The sequence below is a fragment of the Fringilla coelebs genome (genome assembly GCF_963513975.1).
Source record: "Fringilla coelebs genome assembly, chromosome: 1".
NCBI classification, from domain to species: Eukaryota; Metazoa; Chordata; class Aves; order Passeriformes; family Fringillidae; genus Fringilla; species Fringilla coelebs.
Window position 1 is genome coordinate 123,388,464 of NC_140028.1, and position 15,325 is coordinate 123,403,788.

Sequence of the window (15,325 nt, forward strand, 5' to 3'; positions counted from 1 at the left end):
TGCTGGGAGATTTCTGTAAGATTTGCTCATCTTTTACATCAGCACACCTAGGATATATGCATCTTTGCAGTAAGTTGTCAAAAGGGATTATTTCTTTTGAAAACCTTAACTGCTATATCTAAATACACAAGATAAAGAGATACAGTGCCTAGAAAGTTTGTTTTTCTTGGCTATTACCTTGGTTCAATTACTATTATTTATATATATTCATAAATATGAGATTTTTTTAAAGTCCTCCTTAACCCTTACATTTTATTAAATAGGTTATTTATCTTAGTTCATGATACTGTGCCTTGCTCAGAGGACATATTTATTGACTCAATCACATGTCAAGCAGTAGGTGCTTTAAGTATTTTGATTCTATTTCCCACTACCTAAGTATGTGTTGAAGTTTTTTCATATTTACACACTACTGATCATGTACTGATCACTCTGCTGTTTTATGGGTACCTTCAGGATCTCCTGTAGCACAGATGTAAGCACAGGAAATTATTTGCTTGACTTGAAGCACAGTGAAAGCCACAAATATGCATCCTAGCTGTGTACATATACATCAGCCAAATAAGCACCTACGCAATTTTAGGGGATCAAAGCAATACACTGGAATTGGTATTTCCCAACTCCCATTTCTCAATGGTTTTGAACAATTTTTAATTTCTCAAGGTGGTGAAATACCATGTGCAAGACCTCTGCATGGTGCTGTTATTGCCAAGCCTATGGTTTATAGTAAAGTTGTGTGTGCTGTAAGATTTGGATTTTCCCTGAGGGATCAGCTTGGGGAAAAGAGTACTGCTAACATGAAACATTCAAAATTACAGACTCAGATGTAAAAAGCTTATTAGACACTTAGAAAACTTAGTATTTTTTATTATTTATAAAAGGGAAATAAACAATTATGAGTATCAAGGGTTTATTCTTTTTGCTTCACATGACTAACAGATGGGTCTCTAACAGGGGAAAAACAGTTGTATGAGTAAAACTGAAACTCAGTAATACTCACAAATAAAACTAAGAAGTGGTCAACTTTGAAATGTTAAGTATTTAACAATACCTGGGAAAATTACAGAACTTCTGCAAAACCCATCAGCCTTAAGAACTGCTTAATGCCCTTTACGTTTCTGCAAGAAAACACATTCTGCTTTTATTGAGAGAGAAAAACCACTGTAATTGAAGAAGGTTGGTTTTCTTCACATTAAAATAGTAGTGTTGTTTTTCCCCCATCTTTCCTGCAAAACATTGCTATTTCTTTGGTGTGCATGTTTTTACTGACAATGCAGGAAAAAAATCCCATCTTGTTCCTACTCTCCTAATGCACCTAAGGTTAACTGTGCAATCCAAAGTCTAGTGCAAAAGCAAGCACACAAAAGCCCACAGAACAGTGCTTAAAGGAAGAGTAAGTTTCAGACGGGAGTGTTTCTGTGTATTCAAATACTACGCTGTGGGGGCACATCACCCCAGGGCTCTCTGAGCTGGGGCAGACATGGCTCTGTTTCTGAGGAGATGTGTTTCTGTTCCATACTTTATGCCATTACTTAACAATAGAGTAGGTAACAGGCCGTATAAATTTCTTTCACAGAATCATTGGGCTTGGAAAAGACCTGAGATCGTCAAGTCCAAATGACCCATCACCATGGTTCAGTAGACCTTGACACTGAGAGCCACATCCAGTCTTTCCTTAAACACCTCCAGGGACAGTGACTCCACCACCTCCCTGGGCGGCCCACTCCAATGTCTAAGCACACTTTCGTGAAAAAATTCTTCCTAATATCCCCTGGTGCAGCTTAAGACTGTGTCCTCCCGCCCTGTCGCTGGTTGCCTGGGAGAAGAGTCCCCCACCGGGTTACAGCCTCCTTTCAGGCACTTGTAGAGAGGGATAAGGTCATCCCTGAATCTTCTTTTCTCCAGGCTAAACAACCCCAGCTCCCTCAGCCGCTTCTCAAGGACTTGTGCTCCAGATAAGACATGCGCTCTTCCTCAGCATCTAGAACAGGGAAAGACGCGCAGCGCTGCATACGTCACTGCTGGATGAGAGATGCGCTGCTTGGTCAGAAATTTAACAAAATATTTCGATTAGCGTCCGCAGCACAGTTGCCTGACACCGAAGAGTTCTAAGACAGGTCACACCAAGGGAGAGAGAGAAAAAAAACAGACCCGCAGTTTCGAGCTCGGTGCCCTGCGGCCGGACCCCGCCAAGGGCCGCCGGTGCCGGTGGTGCCGGTGGCGCCGGGCAGGCGCGGCGCGGGCCGGGCCGGGCGCGGAGCGGAGCGCCGGCCCCGGCAGGGGCGGACCCGCGGCCCCGCTGGGCGGGCGGGGCGGGGCGGGGCGGCGGCGCACGTAGCCGTCCCAAGATGGCGGCCGCTCCGGACCGGGCTGCGAGGGCGGCAGCGGGGCCGGGGCCGGCGGGCGGGCGCTGAGCGGGGCGGCGGCGGGGGCTGGCGGCACTCGCCTCGCCTCCCCGCGGGGTGCGGGGTAGCTTTCCGCGCGGCCGCCAGGCTTCACCATGCTGCGGGGCTAGAGCCGCCGAGGCGCCGCCGCAGCGCAGCGGGGTAATAATGTTAACAGAGGTAAGAGCGCTGCCGAGGAGGTGCGGGAGCGCGGGGAGCGGCTCGCTGTCCGCCCGGGCGCTCGGCGCTCAGTGCCGTGGCTCAGCCCTCCGCCGGGGCCTCCGAGTTGTCTCGGCGGCTGGCAGTTTTCCCCTTGGCCGCGGAGGGCAGAACCACTGGCCGGCTCGCCCAGGGCAGCGCCGGGCCCCTCTTATCAGCCTCCGTCCTCTCCCGGCAGGGCGGGACGGGGTGCGGAGCGCTCCGGCTCCGCGGCGGAGCCCGGTCCGTCGTGCCCGCTCCGTGCGGCGGCTGGGCCCGGTCCCTGTTCCGACGCGGTCCGCAGGCGGCCGGGCTGTGCTGCCCGGTGAGGGCCCGTGGGGCCGCGCCCCCGCGGCGGGCCCGTGTCTGGCGGAGCGGAGCGCACCTGGTGAGGGGGAACCCGCCTCGGCCTTGGGCCGCGCCGGGGAGATGCCCCCGCCTGGGCCCCGCACGCCCGCTCCCGCTTCAGCCCTTCTGGCCTCCTTCTCCGCGGTGGCTTCGTAAAAGCTCCGTGTTTGTTTGCTTGGAGGGCTTAAGCGGAGCGGTTCGGCTGTGCTTGCAGGAGTTGGTGTCAGTAGGTAATCCTTAGAAGTTGGCTGCCCCGGTTCACCCCTGCCTGGTGGAGGGTTTCTGTCCCGAAACAGCTCGGCTGTGAGGCAGGCAGGTATTTGAGGATCAGCGTGGGCTATAAATGTCTGCTGTGTCCAAAGGCATGCTAAAAGGTGGAATCTGGCAGTGCTTTCCAGTTGCTGGAAATTAGACTTTACCCTTATTCTGTTTTGTCTACAAAGAGCAATTGATTTGCTATTTTTAATGTCAGTCAGGTGTCCTGAGTGCAGATACTTCTGCAATACAATGACTGTGTTTTATAATTTGTCATACTATTCTACAGTGGAGGTTATTCATCCAAAAGTGAGTTGTCTTAAGTGTTGCAGGGTAAAGGCTTGCTTTGCAACACCTGAACATTTCAGCTTTACTTTCCTGAATGATGTTAAACAGTATCTTCCATGTTTTAATTTGCATCAGTTCAAAGTTTTAGGGCATTCAGAAAGCAGTTCTGTAGAGCCATGAGCTCTCAGATTTCCCCAGGAGGGTAAAATTTGCAGAATGAGTTAAACCTGTAAAAATATATGACCTATTTTTGAATTCAGGGTATTTGGTGGGTGGTCAGGATTAATAAGCTGCATTAAAGAGAGTTGGTGAGTGTGATGGCTCTGACTGTTAGCCATAGTAATTGAGATTATTTTAAGTGCAGCATAGAACGTTCTGGGTCGGTGCCTCCTACTGGACTGTTTGTTCCTTTTGGTGGTGGCTCTGTGTGCCCATCCAAGACATGTTATCTTGGAACTGAATTTTCTTTTTTTAACAGTGTTGAAATTCTGTGAATAGCAGTGTGGATGACAATTCATTGGCTCTTTGAGATAAAGCTTAATGATTTCATGTGCGATGACCAGTTATGACACTTATCCTTGGTGTTAGGAGGAGAGGGCTCTGTTGTTCCCTTCTTCTAGTTCCTGTACATATGTTATTTGTAGATGCTTCAAGGTGAAGTTTTCCAGCCTTGAGATGAATTTAAATTTAAGAGAGTCTAGCAAAACTTCAGGCCTTGTCTGCCTGAAAAGCAATTGTGAGGAGTATTTCAGGTTGTCAGACAGCTCTAGGCTGTCGGGATTGCCCACCTAATGTGGAGTGGAGGAGCCCTTTCCCTGTGAGCTTTTCTGAGTGTTCCAGTGATGACTCGGTAGCTACAACAGCCTGGGGAAGCTGTGCACAGTTGCACCCATGAACTCTTACCACACTTTGGAGGAATATGCATATTGTTTCAAGTCTACTGATATGTGATTTCTTTCTATATGAAAATTGAGATTGACTGTATGGTGAACTGACATTAGAAGCAAAAACTGTGCTAGTTTTTGGTGCTCGATATTTATGGCCTTGTCAAGTTTGCTACTGTCTAAGGTGGCCAGAATCACTGTAATTTTGTTTTTAGCCATTAAAAATTTAGATCCACTTCCCTTACTATAACTGCTAGTTTTATAACTTAACCAGTATAGAAAATATTTTTTCTTAAATATGTTTAAGAATGAAGGAAAGGCAGATTGGGGTTTGCATGTATTGTTATCATTCAGTAACGTAGTGTTGAGGTTTTCAAGGTCAGGTTCTTACATCCTTTGGCTGTATTGGTACATGCAGACCCCAGCAGATTCGTTTCAGTTTTGTGTGAATGCAGTTAGGATTAGGACTTTGTAGTCAGTAATTTCAGGGGAAGATCACACTTCCTGTCAGGAAAAAATACTCTGCGTGTTTTTTATTTGGCCCTTTCTGCCCATCTTATTTTAGTTGCATTCAAAACCCATGCTGTTGGATGCCAAGCACATGCATTTATTTACCTAACTGGCAAATGCCATTTCCAAATTTTTCACCAAAGAACTTATTTCTGCAGTAATGTTGAATACATGGGGTCAGCATGTGTTTAGAGTCCTGCTGTGATGATCATTTCCCTAGTCTGTTGTGTTGGCCATTCCGTGCCTTTTCACTCCTTCCCCTTTTCTTGTTCATCAGATGTCTCCTCTGCGTTCCAGGCCCATGTGGCCTGTTCCTGTCTGACTTACTGCCTCAGCACTTTCTCATCTGGCGAGGCCATGACAGACACAAGTTGCAATGAATGGCCTTTCCCTTGTCTTTTTGGACACCTGGCTTTGTCATGCTCACCTCTTGTGCTGTGGTAACAGCACTGCACAGACTGAGGGGAAACAGTTGGTGTTACACAGCTCTGGCTCTTGGTGGTCAGTAGTGTCTTAAATTCTGATGGACCAAACATTTAGTAGGATTTTGACTTAATTTACAGGAAGTTTTAGATGTCTTTCAAATTGATGGTCTGTGCTGTCTGCATTTGCAGCCTGTGTTGGCTCTGAAGAGGCCACTTTATCTTAGCTGAGAAGTAGGTTCCTCTTTTTTCCTCCCCAGCTACTCATCAAACTGCTTTGAGATGCTTAGGGAGAACTTCAGAATTTATCAGCAGCTAAATTTTTGACAACTTAATTCTCAGCTTACCAAGGGTAACTTGTTGCAGTACTAATGGCAGTTGAGAAGATTTTTGAAATTTGACTTTTTTTTTCTTATCCACAGCTAAAAATGAGCCGTACTAAATGATCTCTGACATGTTGGTAATTCTTGTTATTGCTACTAATTAAGATAATTCACTAACTGCATGCAATATATCCTTTCCATTAAACAATCTACATTTTGTTTATAAGAGATGTTTAGCAACCTTTTCTTTTTTTTGGTTAAATTTTGTTAACTACTAGCCATTGAGAACTGTTTCTGAGCAAAACCAAGAAAATTAGCCTGATTTTTAAGAATAAAGGTTGACTCAGCAGCTTAACTTGCTCTAGAATAATAGTGAATTAGTCTTTCTGCAACAGTAGCACATTGTAAAGTATATTAGTACAGCTCTGAAAGACACAGAACTCAGTTAACTGCTTGATGTACTGTAGCATTAACTTTTTCTGTTCCTTGATACATGTCAGTGGCAGATTGCTCTGGTGCTTTACGTGTCTGAACTATGTTCCGCTGGTAGAGCCATTTTCAAATGTGTAGACATTTATCAGGGTGCTGAAATAAATAAGTTTTCTGTCCTTTTGTGAAATTTGCATGCAGGGGCTTTCTTTAGTGCCAGTGTTTTGCTAGATGAGATCTAGTTGGGAGCATTAGCTGCAAGCCCTTGGGAGGTAAAATGCCTCTTTCGCTTTCAGTGTTTTCTGTCAGTGAGTTTCCCCTACAGCTGGTCTGTGTTGTGTCCTTAATTGTTCCTATTAGAGCTCTTTTAATAACACTGTAATTTATGAAGTGTCAGTTTAAAGTATGTGAGAAATGATAAAATTAAGAAAACTAACCTTTTGCAAAGAACAGTTCCCATATATTCTTAAGTACTTGCTTTTAAATATTTTACTGGCTACTAGTAAAACAGTGTCTAAACACTCAGGACTATTCTTAGAGTGTACAGTTGGGCCTAAACTGCTGAGATTGAATGAGGAGTTCTGCAACAACTCTAAAATGTCAGTCTGGACCATTCCCCAAAACAGCATGGAAGAAGAAAAGCATGAAGTTCCTTACTTTAACAAAAATAGTAATAGCTCTTTGGGTTAGATAGCAGAAGGAGCTCCAAATGATTATTTCCTCTGTCTGGTTGCACTCTAGGGAATTATCTCTCTTTTAAATATGTTTGTGGTCTTCTCCCCACCCTTACAAAGATGACGAAGCATGTTTTCTTTGAGCTAGCATTGAGAGAATTGCTATTATTAGAAAAGAGAAGTCATTGATATTGTATCTAAGTTTTTTGCAATGGTGAAAGGATTAATATTTAGCAGTCTCACTAGCAATTTTTCCCATTGCTTGGTTGACAATACCAAGGCTGAAATGATAGCAAAATCAATTGCAGTTGGCACTTGCAGTTATGTGAGTGAGAAGCTTCAAGAAATGCAAGGCATTGTAAGCTTAGGCCTGATACTTTGATTTCTGAATTAATAAAACAAGGCATTATTTCATGATGTAAACATATTGACAGGTTTGAACAAGAGCGCTCTAACCTTGTTTACATAATTTCTGTGGGATCACACCTCAAAATTATGATGGCACGATGGTGATTTCCAAGTTTGAGGTGAAATGTGTGTTTGTTTGTACTGTGAGTAAGCACAGATAATTGGTATGTTCAGCTAGGGGGACTCCTTTTATAACTACCATTTGTTTTGGACAAGAGGTCAATTCCTACTCTGTCACAGTTGTAGAGGATCTGTTAAAGATTATTATTGCTCTAAAATGGGAGTGGCTGTAAAATCCTGAGAGAGTAGAGATGGATTTCTGAAGAAGTTGCAGTGTTGATTGACTTCATGTTCTGTGTGGAATGAGATGTGATCTCAGTGTTGCAGTTAAAATAGTGTGAGCCAAATTTATTGTTGTATTCTAACATTGACATTTTACAAACATTTAAAAAGTCCCACCAATTTTTAACTAGTTTTTCAACTGGGATGTTATAAAAATTCGTGATATCCTAGCATGGAATATGGAATTTGACCATAGTGGTTAGTACAGTAGTTTATTTTGAAGCTGTTTTACCAGTGACACTGAAATCTTTTCAGTCCTACTGTTTTGCCTATTTTCTCAGGCAGTGAGCACAAGACTAATTTGATTTGAACCTCACCAGTTTGTCAGTCCACCAGTTGCCAGCAGGAGACAGAAATAAAATCATCTCTGCTGGCTTGAATCCCATTAAATCCCTTCATGCATCAGATGGCTTGTATGATGTCCTTTCTTCAACTTCACTTGGAAGGATTTTTTGATAATTGGAAATACTAAATTTCAAGAACTTTTTCTTTGTTTCACAGGTGGAAATGGCACTGTGTTTGTTCATGTGAGGGCTCATATGGCCTAATTAAAAGTTCACAGGTACCATTGATGTCTGAAATGCTTAATTCAGCATCCCATTGTGGTTGGAGTTCTGAGTAGGAGGATGAGCTTTGCATGCATTTTCTTTCCAAGAGCGTTCATAAGTTTGGGAACGTTCTTTGAAGAATATTAACTGCTTAAATGCAGTTTTGCTTCTGTTACAATGTTATTTTTTAATCTTTTATGTCTGTTACTTTTTAGTTCTTCTCTTAATCTCATGCTTCCTAGAGGAAGGGGGTGATCCTGGTTCTATTTCAATCGCATCTGTTTGTGTCAGAATGTTTTGATTTCAGAACTGTCATTATTGTAAGATTCTTGTTCATCAGTATATTTTTGCAATTCTAGGGAATGACTACTCAGCACTTCTCCTGGTGCCTTTAAGGCAGTGCAGGTTCGGCTATCTCTTGTGATATAAGGGAATGAACTTGAGCAGGAAGTTTGAATTGCTACATATCCTGTAGGGCACCCTGCATTTCCACTCTTCCAGTCAGCGCTGTTATACAAGGCCAAGTAGAAAATAATCTAGAATAGCAAAATTCTTGCTGCAGCTGTCCAGCTGATTATGAAACAGTGCCTCAGACTTGGAATAATTTCTCACATACCTCTTAAGTGATACTAAAAGCAATGGGGAACAAATGTGTATGGTGTTCCCAGTCACCCCTTATTCAGGATTTGACATTCCAGACTGCACGGGTGAGTTGAAGATCTGGTGATGTATATGCCTTGGGAAACAAGTGTGCAACCTGTGTTACTGTAGAAAGAGTGATTGCTTTGAAGTCTTGCTGACTGTCAGAATGGTCTGGGAGCTGTCTGGCTTGGAGAGTTGAGGAAGCCTTGCTTGTTGCCCTGCTGCTATCCTAACAATGGTTGATGCAGGCTGAGATTTCTCAGTCTTGAGTCTTTTCTCCTTTGTGAGGCCCACTTAAACCTTTACATTCCATGTCCATTATAATAAATCAAAACTTGGTTTAGGTTGGGTTTCCCCAAAGGTTGTGGTGTTTCATACTGTTGGATGAGCCTACTTTTCTGAAGCCTATGTAATGATTTTTTGTGATACCTTGAAAATAATGGGATCAGTAAAAATGATATATATTCCTTATTCACTATAGGACCTCTTTGTGCTTCAAATCACATCTGTATTTGAATGCTTTTAATTTTTTTTTCTAAAAATCTATGCAAGTGGCTGTAGTTCTGTTCCCCTCTCCCCCGGTATAACTTGGTATATTTGTTACTGATAGATACCTTAATTTGTAATGAAACCTACTGGGGAGCGAGGTATCCAACCTCTTTTATCATACTTGGAAGAAAAATACTTTTCTTTATAGTTTACATACTCAAATTAGTGTTTTTTGATCATAATGCTAACAAATGAAAATTTCATTAACTTTGTAAAGCAAAATCATATACTGTGGAAGTTTAAATCTTGTAATTTAATGCCTGAATTACAAATTTAATTTGATGGTACATATAATGAAATGGTAATTACTTTTTATACTTGTTTACTTCTTCTATAAAATTTTAAAAGTCTTGTAGAGAACAAATTGGTTTCTGTGAATATAATTTTTATTGTTTTGATAAGAAGTTAGTTATTTATAATATTAGGCTAGGACAATAAGGGTTTTTTTAAATTTTTCACATTTACTAAAGCTTTTCTCTTCTTAGTCAGCATTTTTTCTGAATTTAATAGAGTGCAGTAGGTGTGTTAAAAATAATTTGTCTTTACCTGGTGTATACCAGCACTTAATACTGGTACCTTGCTTTATGGTCTTCAACTATGTACTTAATTTCTTCTTTAGTGCTTCATGCTTGGCTTGCATGTGTGCTTAAAACTTTGAAATAAATTTTATGTTTATTTCTTTAAGTTGTTTTTGAGGTCTGGTCTTTAAATGGTACTGGTCTGTTTTTCAGTTGGCCGTTGCTCTACTGCAGCTTAAAAATTCTTAAGATTATGACTTAGCAATAGTGACATCAACAGCAAACAATATGTCTATGAATGTTTCTAAGCTCTTACATTACTTTATTGGATATTTTCCTGTATTGAATTCTCCAATTAATTATGGTTGACTGTTGCCAATCACTGTTCCTTTTAATTGTGTTTTATTTTACTGGCATCTTTTTTGTTTGAAATATTTTTTCTATTTTAACAATCTCAATATAACATGATGCTTGCAATCTTCTTATTTTTCTGTCTAGACTTCTAGATAATTGCCTGAAACTCTAATTTCCCTTATTCTCTGTTTTTTGATGCATTATGCCGAATGTTTTTTGTTGTTTTCCAGTGATAAAAGTAGTTGCATTGTTTCTGTATAGAGTTGTGAACCTGGGTTGGTCTATGAATGCTTCTACCTTGCTGTCATTCTTTTACCTACCTGTCATTCTTTTGTTTGTTCTTTTGTTTTTCTCATGTATTTGCCTGTTCTTTATTATTTTCTTTATATATTTTTGTTTTCCTACTGCTGTCGCTGGGATGGCCATATATTTTTCTTTAGGTGTCGTCCATGCATAAAGGTATTTAAGATGCTAGGAGTGCCATTTCATGTTTGACTTCACATCTAGTTTGGCTGCTACTAAAGTGGTTTTCTCCCCTCCACCAGACACAAGCTGGTCTGACAGCTTCTTGTTTCAGGTCTAGCAGCTAAGTAGCAACTGCATGAAGAATTCTTTTGCCTTGGTGAACCAGTCTTGTGGAGGGATATGAGGGTGGGAACACAGAATAAGTTGCCAAATCAACAGCTGCATGGTTTGGTGCTCGGGAAGTGCATAGTGTCAGTCTGCATTTCCTTCTGTGTAGATCTAAAATGAGTCAATACCCAAAATAATTCCTGTTCTTTTGAAAACAGGGAATGTCACTATCCTTTCTGTGACTTCTGAATGCATCTCTGCCTCCAGAAAAAATTACAAATAGGGTTTGGTAGTTCCAGTTAGGTTTCTTTTTTTGTTCTTGGCCATGTGACAATGATTGAAGTTTTTAGATATCTTCTCTAAACTTGCCCTGGGAGCTGGATATTCAAATGACTCAATTAGTTTAATCTACAATTAGTTTCAGTCTATAATCTTGAAGTGGCAAGAGTTGATGTGCCATTTCTGTGATTTCCTTCCTCTCTGAATTCATTGAAATTTGTTGGAAATATTCCATGTGCTTATGTATGAGAATGAAGTTTTCCAGCAAGTTCAAAAAACTGTCCCTTTATATAAATGTGATTTGTAGGTATTCACACTTCCCTTTCCCCCTTCTGTGTCTTTGTGGGAGTGGTAATATGTGAACCTGGGAGATATCCAGGAAATAGTTGACATGCTGATTCTGGGCCCAGATTTTGTACAAGGAAGAAGATGACTACTTGAGGCTAGAAGATTCATCTAGGATACTCAACAGACTCTTTGCTTCTGTGGAGAGGTCAGATGGGCAGAGGTCATGGAGCAGAGTCATGGAAGAAGTTGTAGGAGGCTTCACTCTACTTACACTTACCTGCAATACTGCCAGCAGTGTTCTGTAGCAAACCACTCAATAAAACCTGTGGAGTTTCTCAGAGTTATACAGGCAGCAAACAGCAATTTTCTCAGTAACGGTGTTAAGGGAAAGGCAAAAGTGGAGAGAGGACTGTGAAAGAGATTCATGGAGTGAGCAAACCTTCCTGAAAGGGATGGGGGTCCAAACATCTCTGGAAAGCAAATAGGTAAAGTACACAAACAATAAAGACTGGAGGAGGTATTGGAAAAGGGGGATATTAAATACACTAAGGAGAAAGATTTTATATGTTTCTGGTACATTTCCATTACATTTGTCCCATTGGAAAAAGACAGTAATATTTAAACAATTTCTCCTTTGCTGATTCAAAGCAAAATCGGAATGCTGATTTTCTGTGTTGGCACTGTCCATTCTGTGAAGAGTTAGGCATCAGCTGCTTATTAAAGAGGTTGCAGATTTTTTGTGTACTGTGAACTATTGGAAAACTTGCTGACGCTGAACTGATCTCTTTTCTCTTGCTTTACTTTGTCTAACTGTGTGATATTCTGCCCAGAAAAACAGTTGAGAGGAACAGTAAGTTTTTAGGCTTACTCTAGAGTTGTAAAGGTTTGCGTCACTTTGTATAACAGCTGTTTCCATGGTTATTTTTTCTTCATCTAGTAAGCATGCTTCATACGAAATTTGGCCCTGTAGGAGTTCAGATGTACTCTCAGAGACCACTGGGAATTTGTAGTGAAATAGTGGTTGTATCAGAGTTTCTGTATTTTATTTATGTAACTGGAGAAAACCTGTGGCACTCAGAGAACTGCTTAATATTTAAACTTTTGAACAAAACAGTAGAGTAACATCACAATCTTCAAAGGAAGGTGCTAGTATTCTGTCAGTTGTTTTAAGTTTCTTAAAAAGGACTTTATTTCCACCTTGGGATCATACTTGTTATTTGTGTACTGACAACCAATTCTTTGTGGTGCATACTCTGATCTTTGGAGTTTTATTTTTAATTTTAATTTCATTTTCCAGCTTTTGATTGTGATGCTGATTAAAAAGCACTATATAGTTTTAAGAACTGTTTTGAAATTATCAGTACATTTTTGACAAGAAATCAGTTACAGTGAAGGGGTGATCACCGCAAGCAGGAGTCCAAACTGAAACTAGTTCACGATGCTGGCACTGACTGAGGTCTTGGAATTAAAAGAACAAAACAAATCTGCCAAAATAGTAAAATCCATGAATACAGGTTTTGGTAGCTGTTTCTTCAGAACCCAGTGTTTAGGCAGTAGATGTGCTTTATTATTTTGGTGGTAAGGGTCTAGAGACTTCTTGTTTATGTTTGAAGACAAAGGTGAACACTAGGGAGAGGAGGAAGGGTGTAATACTTTAAAAATGGTGTTACTTCTGAGTCACATAAAAGGAGGTCAGAACGTTAATTGGAAGCACCAACAAGCTTTCTAAATCTACCCTTCTCTTGGTGGCAAGTAGCCAGTGTGTGGCTTCATAATATGGATATATTTTATTTTAGCACAAAATCCTTTGTGGTGGAATTGGATTTTGTACATTAGTTTCCAGATGAATTTGTATTGTAACAGCAAGACCAAAACTGGACCCAGGACTCCAGGGACAGAGAGGAATGGCTCCAAATGGAGAGGAAGGTTCACTTTGCTGTCTCTGCTGGTGACACTTCTGCTGACAGAGGCTGGAATAGTGTTGGGCACCTTTGCTACAAGAGCATGATGCTGACTCGTGTTCACCTTACAGCCCACCTTGGGGTGTCTTTGTGCAGAGCTGCTTTGCAGAAAGTGGGCCCCAGACTGTATTTTGGCCCAGGGTTAGTTCCACTCCAGATGCTAACCTGTGCTTGCATTGAACTCAATGAGGTTCCTGTGAGCCCCTTTCTCCTGCCTGTTGATGTGCCTCAGAACCCTCCAGTGTAATGAGTGCTTACCCCACTTTAGGATTCTGTGAACCCTTTTACTGAGAGTTCACTGTGTCACATCACCCACATTGCTCAGGCATCATCACTCCCCTGTTGATCCATGAAGGTTCCCACCTAGTCACTGGCTGCACACTGAACTCTGTACTGCTGATCATGTGTTTGCATCTGGCATTTTTCACTTACCTTTTAATATACTCCTCTGGCCTGTACCTCAGCAATTGAGTGATGAGGAAGCTGTGGGATATTGTGCTGAAGGCCAAGTGCACATCATCTAAAGCCCCGCCCTTGTCCTCAGCATCACTCGCCTCATCATAGAAACCACTTGGGTTGTCAGACATGATTTGCACTTGGTAAATCTTTTGGTTGCTTGCGACCTTCTTAGGGACTGAGGTGATGCTGACTGGCTCATATTTTTTGTTTCTCCTTAGCCTGGACCTTCTTTCTTGGTGATGGTCTTTGGCTGCCAGTACAGTCTGAGAAATCATTTACGGTGGCTTTCTGTTAAGCTTTGTTTTTTTAGATTCCATGATAGCAATTATAGTACTGACTTCAGTCAAGGTGATATTTTGCATTACAGGTGAGAAACTCAGCGTGGTTTTCTTTTATGAACACTAAATTATTGCTTCCAGCTTCTCTCCTCCTTTTTAGTAAATTAAAAAAACAAATAAACAAAAAAACCCAACTTTTTTATGGGTAGTAAAAGGGATAGGATTCTGACCACATTATTTCATTTGCCAAAATAATTCTGCAAGGATAGGTGGTATGACTGTATTTAGAGACAACAGCCTTTATGACTAGGAACAATGTGAAAATCAATTTTTAGTCTTATTGAGTATATCTGTTACTGGAGGATTCCTGGCAATTATGATAGATAATGTGAATTGCCTTCTTCCACTTCTATTCTTTCAGATTTGTAACCTGACCAAATAAGGCAAGTAGAGTCAATCTTTATATTTAGTACAGTCCTTGATAAAAATATTCTAAAGTTATGGTTTTAGCTTAGTATTTTTAAAGTAACTTTTTCATCTAGATGAGGAATGTTGTGTATTTGGGATGTATTAGATTGTGGTATGTACTATCAAAGAATACTGCATGCAAAGCAGTTGCATCTTAACTTTAGTGGAATAATACTGAAAATTTTGCTGCAAATAGTGACATAATATTATCAGTGGGTTAAAGAACTTAACAAAACTTTGATTAATTTTATAGCCTGATAATGCCAGAGTACTAAAAGGTTGATTAGAAATTAATGACTACATCTTTCTGCAGTAAACTTAGTGCAGTACTGGATTTTGTGTGTGTATATATAATATTTATGAAATATGTATAAATGCATATAAAATGTTTACCTCTCAATAAAAAAAAAAATCACACATCCTGCAGATATGTATTGAAATGTATGGTTTATCACTCTGTTTGGAAGAAACTATTGATTTTAAGGAATTTGCTTGAAAATAATTATTTGCTTATTGCTGCTTTCAAGCAAGTCATCAAGCGATAGAAACAAAAATCTTAGTATTTTTGTCAGTAAAAATTTGAAGGTGTTGTCTGCTGTATACATGTGATGAGTAGTTTAGGAAAAAGCAAAACAATAAAGTTCAATGACTGCTGCTGCAATGTGCAGTTCCAAAATGTTCCAAATTTTATATAATTTGTTTTATTTTATACCTTCACGTCCTTGACACTTCTGTATTTGCAAAAACTGTGTGCTTTTACTTCATTTCACTTTCTGTTATAGAGGGGTTGTTGTTTGAAGGTAGCAAGATTTTCCAAAGCAGAAACTGTATTATTGTGCATTTTTTTTATATTTATTCTTTTTTGAGCTGATTCTATCAGTTTGAGACTGCACAGACTGTTTTGCACAGAGCCACTGCTGTGAAATTGTGTTGTATCTCTATA

General features: G+C 40.6%; 1 protein-coding gene across 3 annotated transcripts in view; it reads left to right on the plus strand.

Annotated features, from left to right (window-relative positions):
* The first annotated feature begins 2,349 nt into the window (after positions 1-2,349).
* The window catches only part of SNX13 (sorting nexin 13), a 65,522-nt gene continuing 52,546 nt past the window's right edge, over positions 2,350-15,325 (plus strand). For all 3 annotated transcript variants that reach the window (XM_084204152.1, XM_084204153.1, XM_084204154.1), the window contains exon 1: positions 2,350-2,564. In XM_084204152.1, coding sequence (XP_084060278.1) covers positions 2,553-2,564 — 12 coding nt within the window. In that variant the 5' untranslated portion in view covers positions 2,350-2,552. The remainder of the gene's footprint in view (positions 2,565-15,325) is intronic.